At 38.0% G+C, this 13,224-nt stretch overlaps 1 protein-coding gene and 1 long non-coding RNA gene across 3 annotated transcripts in view; one reads left to right on the top strand and one right to left on the bottom strand.

Moving 5' to 3' along the window:
* Positions 1-1,822: 1,822 nt before the first annotated feature.
* Positions 1,823-13,224, bottom strand: part of LOC120535899 — a 28,561-nt gene continuing 17,159 nt past the window's right edge. The window contains exon 3 of the long non-coding RNA XR_005634987.1: positions 1,823-2,208. This is a non-coding gene — a long non-coding RNA (uncharacterized LOC120535899). The remainder of the gene's footprint in view (positions 2,209-13,224) is intronic.
* On the top strand, positions 2,772-13,073 carry LOC120535898 (ATP-sensitive inward rectifier potassium channel 1-like). Of its 2 annotated transcripts, none has more exons than XM_039764066.1 (2): positions 2,772-2,882; positions 11,260-13,073. In XM_039764066.1, the coding sequence occupies exon 2, from the start codon at positions 11,280-11,282 to the stop codon at positions 12,399-12,401; it is 1,122 nt and encodes a 373-aa protein (XP_039620000.1). In that variant the 5' UTR covers positions 2,772-2,882; positions 11,260-11,279; the 3' UTR covers positions 12,402-13,073. The 2 variants fall into 2 exon arrangements, with proteins under 2 accessions (XP_039620000.1, XP_039619999.1); XM_039764065.1 differs by lacking the exon at positions 2,772-2,882 and adding an exon at positions 6,655-6,704.

Here is a 13,224-nt window from a genome sequence, read left to right as displayed (position 1 = left end):
ATGATAAAGGTGGTAGGGATGAGAATGCGCTGCACGACCTCCCTGCTGGCCACTGGTGAGAGTTGAATCTACAATAAAATAAAATAAAATAAAATAACCCCGAAAGTGGATAGTAGACATCGCGTAGTATATGTGTACCAAATGTCAGCTCAATAATTCAAACGGTTTGTGAGCTACAGGTAATTTAAAATCCTGGACAGACAAACGAACAGCCACTGTAGCGTATTATACAGTATATTAAGATTTCTGTAACTCTTGCCTCTGCTGTTTAGAATCAAGAAACTTTCAGATTTTTCAGCACTCTTGCACCCCAGTGTTCTTCTGGCAAAAGTTGTGCATATTTCTTCCAGACTAGACTGCTACTTAGTTTTGTGATTTTGTGTGCTGACCACGTTTGTCTGCACTACACTACAGCATTTGATTAAGCACAGCATATCTCCTTATTAATAATTGCAGCAGAAATCTAAAAAAGGACATGACTTTGAGTACATTTTGTAGCATGCAGACACAATTAGATTTTAATTGTGGGAACGCTCAGCCAGCAGGTGCAGTTCAGCACTGCCCAGTTAGGTCTTTCTATTAGTGTCCTGTTTACAAAGAGTAAGTGAACCAAATCAACAGGGTGCCATTTGCAATTGTAATGAAATACTTTAAATACCAGGAGGCCTTAGGCTCAGGTGAAAAGATTAATTTTTCAATTATTACCATTAAGGAGTTGAAGGTGTTTCAGGCAGTTAAGAATGTATTATATTGCCACAGCCAAAGTGTATATCTGAATAAATGTACTTTAATGTATTTATTTGCCGTCTATATCTAATCCCACAGTAATTTATCACATCTTAACACATCTAATTTAGTGTCTCAGTCTCTCTAATATGGTGCTTTTAAAAGGCATCTGTCTCTTTAGATATCTAGATTAATGTGGGAAAATTTGTAAACTTGCCATATATATCATATAGCAAGTTATATATTAGATAGATAGATAGATAGATAGATAGATAGATAGATAGATAGATAGATACTTTATTAATCCCAAGGGGAAATTCACATAATCCAGCAGCAGTATACTGATACAAAAAACAATATTAAATTAAAGAGTAGTAAAAATGCATGTAAAAGCAGTCAATAACTTTGAATAATGTTAGCATTTACTCCCCTGGGTGGAATTTATATAATATATTATTATTTTATTTATTAAACCCAAAGGAAATTACTTGGTTTTTTCACATACCTCTTGGGGTCAGAACGCAGGGTCAGCCATTGCACAACACCCCTGGAGCAATTGAAGGTTAAGGGCCTTGCTCAAGAGCCCAGCAGAGTAGAGTAGGATCTCTTTTGGCAGTGACAGGGATTCAAACCAGCAACCTTTGGGATACCAGTGCAGATCCTTAGCCTCAGAGCCACCACCCCGCCCTGCGTTATTCACCCATGCACATTCTAAATATTATATTATACCATATTATAAGACATTTCAGATGAAGGTGATCTGTCGCAGAGGTATCACTGCTGCCTTGCAGTAAGATGAACCCCTGGGTCCTTCCTGCGTGGCGTTTGCATGTTCTGCCCATCTCTGCGTGGGTTTCCTCTGGGTACTCCGGTTTCCTCCCACAGTCCAAAGACTTGCAAGTTAGTTGCATTGGCGACACTAAATGGGTCCTAGTGTGGGTGTTTGCCCTACAATGGACTTGCGCCCTGTGATAGCTGGGATGTGCTCCAGCCCAGATCCTGCTGTGACCCTGGTCAAGATTAAGTGGTGTAACAAAGGTGCTATATAGGTGCCGACCTGACACAGACTGACACCGGGGGCACATATAAAAGCCAATAAACTTTTATTTTTCTTCACCTGTGGGGCACGTCTTCCCCGTGTCCCACAGGCAGTACACAGTCCCAAAAGCACCACAAGCACTACACAAAACACACTGATCTTCACCACCACTCCTCCCAGCAAGCGTTGTCCTCCTCCTCCCGACTCAGGCTCTCGGAGTGGTGGCTGCTGGCCCGATTACACTGCCAGGTGTGGTTGAACTATGGCCTAGACGGGCCCAGGATTCCCTGCAGTGCCTCCTGGTGGCCACCCTGGATCTCAACAGGGTTGTGGAGAACTCCATCTCCCATGGAGCCCTGCGGGTATCTGAGGCACCACAGCCACCCAGGGGGGCTACCTCCCAGTTATCCGAGGGAGGTACTGTGCAGCCCATGCTTGCTCCCCTGGAACATACACAGAAGGCTGTCCGTCACAGTGTGTTAGAAAATGACATGACACATTTCAGATCTATTGATCTAAGACACTATTGTATATGAGCAGCTCTGTTACACATTTTAAAAACAAATCAAACATGCATTCAAGCTAAATATTGAATTTTGAAATGTTGAATAAGAAACACTTTAGATCTGTTTCAGTCACTAAACAATTTTCATTTTCACAGTCAGATAAATGATACATGAAAAAATTGATTTTTTTAAGGTTACTTTTAATAATACTGCTTTTAAACGTGTAGCACAATACAATTTAATTATGTAAAATAAGGCTGAGGATTTACTTCATTGCTCTACCCATACCACGTGAAATGTTACAATTGTCTTTCTCACCATTTAAACCATTTTTCAATGTGTATAAAGAACCAAGGTTGAATTTGCACTGTTTTGAGGATAATGAAGAACCGAAATGCACCTTCATGCTTTAACTGGCCATTTCCAGTCCCATCAGCTTTTGTTCCATGTTTCCTCTGGGCAAAATACTTTGTGACATTTAATTGGAAATCTTTTTTAATTGGTCTCTGCAAACAGGAGGTGACTGTTGACTGTTGACTGGTAGTACAGTCTGTACATTGAACATTTACAGTGAAGCTGCTATTTCCATCCTGGGCTTTCTTCAGAAGAAGGTAAGGAGACTAGTAAGATTGCTTTTTATGATCACTTCTCATTTAGATGTACAAAAATTAAATAAAATGGCAAAAACAAAGCTAATTGGTTAATACAGACAAACCTTTTTCATTTAAAAACCCTGGAATACTAGTACTTTGTCCAGGGTTATTGTCTGCATTGTACCCAATGCTATATGTATTGATATATATATATATATGGCAGCTAGGAAGGCAGTAATATATATGAAGAAATACACTCTCTCTGTGTCTCTCTGATGAGATAGATAGATAGATAAATAGATAGATAGATAGATAGATAGATAGATAGATAGATAGATAGATAGATAGATAGATAGATAGATAGATAGATAGATAGATAGATAGATAGATAGATAGATGCTTGGATAAATGAATGTTATTGATATGTTCTAAAGCGTCCATGTTGTTCCAAGGGTTCGTATCCTGTAAACATGATACAATGATATAATCTCTACACAATAGGGATGGCAGGTCTTACTTGTTGGCCTCCTTATTGGTAATTCCATAGCAAAAACAGAGTAAGGTGGCTTCAAGTGAAACACGCTTTGATTAAAGGCAATGAAGTTATCAATAAACATAACAAATGAGAATCATTCAGGTGCATAGGTTTCTGCATTTGAGAAGTCGTTCACAGAATAAATCACACAAATAAATCTCACAACTTTATGTCTTCTTTCATACATGCATATACTGCACACAGTATGTTGTCCTTTTAAAGTTTGCTTTAGGGTTAGTTGATAAATTTACAATTTTTCATAATAGAAAATTTGGAAGGCCAAGAAAAATATGGCTAGGGGATTTTCTGTCACTTATTTGTGCTTACAATGTCGCTATTCATGACTCCTGAATTTGCCAAAATTGCTTTTCATCTGTTTAATGTTTTGTCATAAATATTTGAAGGTATTCAGCATTAAAACAAGAAACGTATTGAAGGCTGTGAAAGTGGAGGATCGTCTATGTCTTTATAATTTAGAACATTATTCCACCATGTGCTTGTAAGGACTGAATAAAGCTCTTTCTACAAATGGCCAGCTATGGTAACACGCCACAATGTAAGGCAAGAGTGCAGTGTATGGCTACTGCCAGTATTCGCCATTCTTTTACTTCCCATTTGGAAAATTAGTTCATTATATATAGTAAGTTCAAAATAGCTGTATTATGTATCTTATTCTTTTGCTTCTCAGGTACCTTCCTCCCCTTCTACATTTAATTATATTCATATGCTACATTAAAGCTCAGTGTTTTATGATTGTTTTTCAAGAGCTCTGTCATAATGTCCACTTTGAAAGGATGAATGACTTCTGTGTGCCTTAGGTCCAGGCTACCTGCTTGTCAGGTGGACACCGACATGCCATGCTGGCTTTTGGAGAGCTGACTTAGACACTGGGAAGCATGGTCACTAATCATTCAGGGATCATCAGATCTTGACTTCAGATGTAGGTGTCTTATAGGAAAAAATTTCAGGCAAAGAATTAGATTGAACTGGATCATGGACAGCAAGGTGGTGCAAAGCTTACTGAAGCTACCTTACAGATATAATCTTCTGGGTTTGAATAGTCATCTTATGGACTATGTAGACTTTGCAAGAACTTTATAAATTTCCACGTCTCTGTATAGGTTTGTATATGTGAGTAAATTTGTGTCTTGTGCTTGATACTGAAGAAATAGGCATCAGTTGCCTATCGCTCTAAAATATATTTAGTAGATTTGACTATAATATAATATAATATAATATAATATAATATAATATAATATAATATAATATAATATAATATAATATAATATAGAAATGGTGGTGTTGTGTCTGCTGTCAGGCAAGAGACACTGAGGTACATGTAGAAGAATCAAGACATGTATGGCGTGCTGAGAGTTGTCTTCAAAGATTGGACATATTCCCAAGAATATGAATGATGTTTTCACAGCAGAAAATGGGGGGTCCATCTACCACCGGTAGATCTTGACAGCAGGCGAGTAATGTGCCTCGAAATGACAGAGTCTGCGAAGCAAGCAATACAGGAATGCACTTGAGACACAGAGCACTGGGTTCAGACACAAAAGGATACCGAGGAAAAGATCTGAAGGTACATGGCAAGGTATATCAAATATCAAAGAATATGTGGCTAGTATGATATGAAATAGTATGATGATGCAACAGACAGTGTGTCTCCTTCAAAAATCTGGTTAACAGGTGAAAGCTGTACTGAGCAGTTTCAAATAGGTGAGACAGGTATAGTAGCTACAGAACAAATTGTCTTTCTGTATTTTATTACATCATATTATCTGCTCTCATACCAAAACCAAATCATTTTCATGGAGAGCAAGGCAGAAAACAATCTCAGGCAGAGGGTCAGTCCATTAGACACAGCCACATTCACAAAAGAGCTCATTTGGAGTCACTAATTAATCTAATTTTCCCTTACGAAAGTAGGAAGAAAACCCATCAATTCATGGTGGGAATGTGCAAACCCCATACAGACAAAGAACAATATCTGGACATGTGTTTAAAACCTAGGATGATGGATCTTTGGGGACACACCACTACCATGTGCCTATATATTATATTATATTATCCATCCATCTCTTATCCAACCTGCTATATCCTAACTACATTGTCATTATATTATATTATATTATATTATATTATATTATATTATATTATATTATATTATATTATATTATATTATATTATATTATATTTTAGAGTGATAGGTGACTGATGCCTGATGCACAAACCCACTCACATACCAAGGAAAAACCTATGCAGAGACAGGGAAATTAACAATGTTATTGCAAAGTCTACGTAGTCCACACGTTAGTGCAGGATTCAAACCCAGAAGATTATATTTGTGAGGTAGCTTCAGTAAGCCTGGCACCAGCATCTACTTTTCCCTGCCTTGTGCTCACCTGCAGTTCAATAAATCATTCTTAAATAATGAGCCAGTGTGGTCTTTCTTTCATTTATCAGTAAACTTTCTTTAAGAATTATTGTTCTCAGCTTGATTTATGCAGTATATATAAACACCTGTCACTTTTTCACCTTGTTTAGTATCTTAGATATTGAATATTAATAAGAGTCCAGAAAATAAATAAAGGCAACCTATTGGATCAGTGGCACGCTTACACTAGTCATGACATTGAAGGCCGCAGTTTTGCCATGGATTCAGGCTGCCTTGTGAGTCTGTTTATGTGCTTGAGTACCTGCATAATCAATTACTGTGAAAATATATTTTGAGAAAATGCTGATACAGGAAGCAGCTAATTGACTTTGCTATGAAACTAATGTGGAGTTTGGTTTGGGAGGAGTTACTAAATGGGTAGAAATGAGAAGTTCCTACAAAGTAGAGCTGCACAAACATGTGTGTGTCTTAAAGGGGAGGACTTTAGACCACTTGTTCAACTTCACCATGAGCAGCTAATGATTTTCTGGAGTTAACCACCTGCTTACCTGAACTCTGTTGCATTTCTCCGTCCTCATGTTCAAAGAGACTTGGAAAGGATATCAGAACTTGGGAGAAGGGGGCTGGGGTGGAGGTGGCTGCTGTATTTCGGGGCTCTCTCTAGAGGCCTATAATCTGGCACTCAGCGCAACACATTTCAAACAAGGCTTGTCATTCTGTTGTGGGGTTTTTAAACTCCGGCATGTGCCCTAGCTTAAAGAATTTTACTGAGGATTAATTCTGCAGCACTCATAGGGCAATTTGGAAAGAAAGAAAGAAAGAAAGAAAGAAAGAAAGAAAGAAAGAAAGAAAGAAAGAAAGAAAGAAAGAAAGAAAGGGGAGACACCGTGCTCTCACATAACAGGTATGTTTAATAGATTTTTTTAATTGTTTTTAATTTAAATCTATACATATGTTTTTTGATTTTCAAGAAAGCTTTATTTTACCTAATTTGTGCCTGTTCTTCAATGACTCTGTTTGCTTGTTTCACTCAGATCACAAGTTGTGCTCCATTAGTTTTATTATGAAAATGTCGACCTGAGTGAGTTACGGTTCAGAGGCATTACTAATATCTTTCCCAATAATGTGTCTCGTGCTTAGTGGAATGCTGCTGCCACTGCGTTTTTATGCTGCCTGCTGAGATCCAGTGCCCGGGCCAGTACTTGCTTGGGCAGGTAAAAAAACAGGGAGGGGAAAATAAAACATCTGAACTTTCACCATGCGAGTTTGTATGCAAAAGTTTGAATATTTTAATTATATTTTTAATATGCAACACTTAATTTGGAGCATTGCAATTTTCCTCATCTTTGGTTATTAATTATTGGCACTCCTTAACGTGTTAATTTAATTATGCGTCAGTCTTTTTGAACAGATTTCAAATCTATCTATCTATCTATCTATCTATCTATCTATCTATCTATCTATCTATCTATCTATCTATCTATCTATCTATCTATCTATCTATCAGGGTCATGAGGCTATGAATCTTTAATTTGGTGTGTAACCCGCCCCTATCTGTTTTAGACCAGCCAGCATAATATTAACAGTGTACACTTACCACAGCATGTCACAAAAAGACACGAGAGAATGGACGAGAAAGTGCAAGCAATGCAGATGGACACAGAAAAGGATCTCCTGGCAAACAGGAGCATCAGGCCCAAACCATCCATTATCCAACTTGTTTACTTCAGTTCTGGGTCAGAAAGAGCCTGGAGGGTTGCTACATTATGGAGCACACCCACAGGCACTCATAAAGGGACAATTTAAAGTGAACTTTTAACCTCACATACATGTCTTTGGAATCCGGGAGAATAACCCAAAAACCCAGAGAAAAACTATGAAACACAAATAGAAATATGTCTTCAGTGAACAAAAAGTCAAGCAGACATGGGAAGAACATTGAAACTATAGTGGGCCATACGCTGGACTCTGCAGCTGTTAGGGAGAAGTACAAATGTGTTACACTCTTAAAAATAAAGGTCCTGGAGTAGTTCTTCAGAGTGATGCCAAAGGGGAACCATTTTTGGTTCCCAAAAGTCTCATCCACATGAAGGTTCCAGAAAGAACCTTTATTTATTTAGATCCATAACAGACATGAATAGATGGTAACAGATTTGTGAAATACCAATGGCTCATGATTTTAAAAGGACTCTTGCAACCTTCACTACCACAGGCTAAGTCCAGGTTTACTTAATCCGTTAATTTCCTGCTTGATAGCCTACCATACATTAAAGATTTAGGTTTTCCCTACATATCAGACAAAATGAACAAACTTCATATGCAAAGAACCCTTCCCAGAATTAAATGGAGCTTTGACAAGAAAAAGTCTTAAGAGGAACCACACGTCCCACTAAAGAACCATCATTTTTAAGCTCATGAAATGCCTGATTGAGAGTGTATGTACTCATTCACAGAAATTGTACAGAATTTACTTTTTTCACTGGTAATTTAAGGTAACTGAGTTTCTACATGGAAATAATCAATTGACTTTCTGTCACCATGTAGAAAATAATATAATATGCAGATTACAAACAAATGTATATGATTTGAGTTTTACTTGTAATTATGAACCACATAGTGTCCATTCAGGCCATGTCATACCATATATAAGTGGATGTAGTTAGACAATGCAAACACAACAGCTTTCTGCATGCAAGAAGTGCAAGAAGTGCATCTCATGGGAAAGGTCATGTGACCAGATGTAATACAAAGTGATTGCACTGCCAGTATTGTGCTGTGCTTACTATTGTAATTATAATGTGAATTTTCCTTACTTACAAATAAAAAGTATTCTTTATAACAGTCAAGTCAAAGTCTTTGTGTCGAAAGAGCGGTTGTTCATGGAGTCCCGAATGAGGCACATTACCTGCATTGTGAGGGAGCGTCAGTTACGGCACTACGGCCATGTGGTACGTTTCCTCAAGGGTGATCCAGCTCGTAAAATCCTCATTGCTGGGAACCGAGTGGCTGGACCAGGCCAAGGGGTCACCCACACCTGGCTGCAGCAGATAGAGGGTCATTTCTGGAGGGTGGGACTGGACCGCGTGTCTGCCTGGGGGGTTGCCAACCGGGATCCCGAGTTGTTTCGTTATACAGTGAGTGCAGCAACGCACTGTACCAATGCATGCTCCCCAACTTGACTTTACTTTATAGCAGTGCATGGGTCACCTTGTAGGTAGCATATCACACATTTCTGGAACATTCTAGCATTACCTCTCTGCATTTAGTCAAAACATGCACATTACAGTAACACATATATTTGCTAAGTATTGTATATAATATGGTGTACACACAAAGTTCAAATCGCATAATGTCCTATTTCACAGAACATGTCATAGACATTAATTGGCATATACTTGTATACTATATACGTGAAACTTGCCATAAAATTAGTTTCACAGGTGATTTCACAATTGCAAAATGAGAAACTCACTAAGGAGACTTTGGGTTTAGAAAACAATTAATATTGCTCCTTGTGCCCTTTTGTACACCTTTGTAACCATCCATTTGAAACATAAAACCAATTTTATTTATGCCTCTAATTCACATCATCATGCAAGAGTGCAGTGCATTTTTTAAAAATGTGATATGTTGCATGTTTCCCATATGAAGACACAATAAAACACACCATCATGCACAGTAATGTGTTTTCTCCATAGGAAAATTAACCACACAGAAAGCTTCCACCGTGAACCCCTCATCGTTATTTAACAGCTTCCTTTTCCAAGCTCATGATATGCACACTTGTTGTAATTTTTTCTGTACTAGAGGTGTTTATTTAAATAGATAGAGATACAGATAAAGATAGACAGATATAGATAAAACTTTATTTGTCTCCAGGGCAAAATGTGTCTTTTTACAGAAGCTATTTAAATAAATATAATACATTAATAGGTAGATAAGTAAGTGAGTAAGTAATTAAATAAATAAACACACACACACACACACACACACACACACACACACACACTTAAAAGGAATTTAAAAAATTCAAAGAAAAGTAAAGATCTGACTTGGCAGTCCCAGTCCCAGTGCAGCATTATGCAGATGTATTGCTGTTTTTATGATGGACCCCCTTCCCTGGACACACTTCTGCTGAATTATTCATTGGCTGAAAGTCCTCAGTGGTAGTGTGTCAGAGAGGGGATGTGCAGCATTGTTCATAATGGCACTCACTTTTGTTTTAAACTTCTCCTTCACTACTACTACTATTGTTGTCCAGAGTGTGTCCCATAACTAAGCCTGCCCTTTAAATTAGCCTGTTGATTCGGTGGGCCTCTCTTGAAGAGATTTTACCAGCCCAGCACCCCACAGTTTAGAAATACTTAATGATATGCAGAAGCACGAGGAATTAATGGATGAAAATACATACAGACAGGAACTAAAAATCTTTCTTCTTGTGTCAATAAGAACAGCAACAACCACATTTGTTTCTGGAGAATATTTTCAAACACAGAATGTAGCTCAAATGGCACAAAATTTAGCTGGAGACGAAATGCAATTTATTTTACAAACTTTTTTGCAAAACAAAATAGCAAGTTGCTGCAAATTCAGTTTTGCACAAATCGTTTTGCTTATTGCTGGTGATGTACTAGTAATGTATTGTAAAATTCATGAACCAGTGAAATCCCATCGGTTATTACTTTCTTTAATAGAGTTGTTAGAGGGTAAGAAATTATTGCAGATCCAAAACTATCTTAAAGATATGCAGTTGTTTTATATCAGTAGGCTTTTAGCACAGGAAATTTCTAAATCTTGTGGCTGAAGGAAATTTGTAGCAGAAGGCAGGGTTCACAAATCTGGGTCCTCACATGGGTCCATTCTGAATAATTTTAGTCAAAATAACTATGAACACTCTACGTACTGTCAATATAATAATCTTAATATTATAATAACATATGATTCCCAACCTCATATGCTGTAAACATGTTAATTGTGTGGTTTAAGAATTGTGAGGACACAGGATTGTCTTGTAATCGTCCTCTACAAACTCAGCTTTAAAGACAGGGTTGCCAGGTCTCTAAAAAGTTTACAGCCCACAGACAAGTTTAAAAATAGTGAATTGGCCCAATAAAATAGCCCAATGCCTGAAGTTGACAAAATGACACACCTAAAAGCAGAGGGTAGCAGGGGAAGGGGTGCCAGCTGGTTGAAAAACATGGTAAAAATAAAATAGCCCAAAATAATACGTTGTTTTTTAAAAAATGCAACCCACTAGAGCCCATTTTTCCCACAGATGACAAACAAATATAGTCGAATTGGGCAAGGAAACCAAGGATCTGTCACTACTGCTTAAAGTGTCTCCTGTACTGCTACCATATATCTATGGTAATCATTGTTAAACTAAATCATATAAGTATTTAATAGTTCCTAGTGTCCTTCCAATTTGCTCCATTTTTATTTTGTATGTTCATTTTCAGACTGGAATCCAATTGGAGGAATGTTCCAGTACCTCCGGAAGAGATTCGCTGTCCACCTCACGGAACGTAAACCCAGGAGGGCCCGGCTAGTTTCTAAAGATGGCCATTGCAATATTGAGTTTGGCAATGTGGAAGATCAAAACCGTATGGCTTTCATTATGGACATCTGGACAACAATCCTTGAGTTACGCTGGAGATATAAGATGACTATTTTTATTTCAGCCTTTTTGGGTAGCTGGTTCCTCTTTGGACTGATGTGGTATGCAGTGGCCTATTTACATAGAGACCTTCCTGAATTTAGACCGACAATTAATCACACTCCATGTGTGGAAAATATCAATGGACTCACCTCAGCTTTTCTCTTCTCCCTTGAAACGCAGGTAACTATAGGGTATGGTTTCCGGTGTGTGACAGAACAGTGTGGGATGGCTATCTTCCTCCTGGTTGTCCAGTCTATCTTGGGGGTCATTATTAATTCCTTCATGTGCGGTGCAATTCTGGCAAAGATTTCAAGGCCCAAGAAGAGAGCCAAGACTATAACCTTTAGTAAAACTGCTGTCATTGGCAAGCGAGGAGGTAAACTATGTCTTCTCATCCGTGTAGCCAACCTTCGTAAGAGTCTTCTTATTGGAAGCCGCATTTATGGCAAGCTGCTGAAGACCACAGTGACACCTGAAGGGGAAACTATTATTCTGGACCAGGTTAACATCGATTTTGTAGTGGATGCTGGCAATGAAAATCTTTTCTTCATTTGCCCATTAACCATTTTCCACACAATTGACAAGACCAGTCCTTTTTTTGAACTGTCAGTGGACACTATTCATCAGCAAGACTTTGAGTTGGTAGTCTTCCTAGATGGGACAGTGGAGTCCACTAGTGCTACCTGCCAGGTAAGAACGTCCTACACTCCAGAGGAGATTCAATGGGGTTACCGCTTTGCTCCCATTGTCTCTAAGACAAAGGAAGGAAAGTACCGCGTGGATTTCAGCAACTTCAGTAAGACAATCCAGGTACCTACACCCCATTGTGCCTTCTGCTTGTACAACGAAAAGGAAGCCAGAGCAAAAGCGAGAAAAGGATATGACAATCCAGGCTTTGAAATGGCAGAAGGTAGTGAAAGTACAGATGACACCAAAATGTGAAGGACACATTACCATGAAGAAAGGGCTTATCCAGCAGATCTATTGTTTCTGAAGGCTATGTAGATGGGGCATGAATTTAATTTAATTTTATTTAATAGTCGGCAAGAAGTGAATACTAGCCTTTAGATGTCAGAAAGTGCCACATCAAGCAGAAGTGCCTAATTTTAGCATTCTGCTTTAACATTGTACTACAACAAAATTTCTCATTATGAATATTTGGAGGCTAAAAAGGAAGTTATAGAATGCTGCTTTTCAAGCACTTCTTTTGATCGGTACACTGTCCAAGATGAACACAAACCATTTTCAATTAAGGGAACAGGCACTAAACTGTTGAAGTTATATTTTCCAATATTTTTTTATGTGTATTTTTTTAAATTTTTGAGATCTGTAAATTAGTGCATCTCATTTTCTTTAGACTTGGCACTTAATTTCACTCCCATCAGTCCTGGGGGATGCTGGTCACTAAATGTGCTTTCTTTAACAGAGTAGGTTTCTTTTGAATTTTGCTTGCAAAACACATGCGTGTGCTTGTTTTTTGGTGTTTCCTTTCATTCCGGACACATTTTGCACAGTTTCTTCCTGAAGAGATCTGTTTGTCTGATCAAAATAATGCAAAATGTTTAAGAATAACAGGTGAAACGTTCCAACAAGTCGGTTATATTATTAAAATCAGCAAACACGGCCAATGCCAGTATATTAATGCTCCTAAGGATGCAGTAGCAGCAAGTCTATTAAAAATGATGAAGCTTATATTGTAAATAGTTATGAAAAGAATTTGTTTTTGTAAGAATGTAAAAGGTGTTTCATTTAAACTCTCACAGGA

Source organism: Polypterus senegalus, chromosome 9 (genome assembly GCF_016835505.1).
Source record: "Polypterus senegalus isolate Bchr_013 chromosome 9, ASM1683550v1, whole genome shotgun sequence".
In the NCBI taxonomy this organism is placed as follows: domain Eukaryota; kingdom Metazoa; phylum Chordata; class Cladistia; order Polypteriformes; family Polypteridae; genus Polypterus; species Polypterus senegalus.
This window is presented reverse-complemented; position numbering and strand designations above follow the sequence as displayed.

Coding starts and splice junctions, on each gene's coding strand:
- LOC120535898 (XM_039764066.1), top strand. CDS start 11,280: ATGTTCCAGTACCTCCGGAAGAGATTCGCTGTCCACCTCACGGAACGT.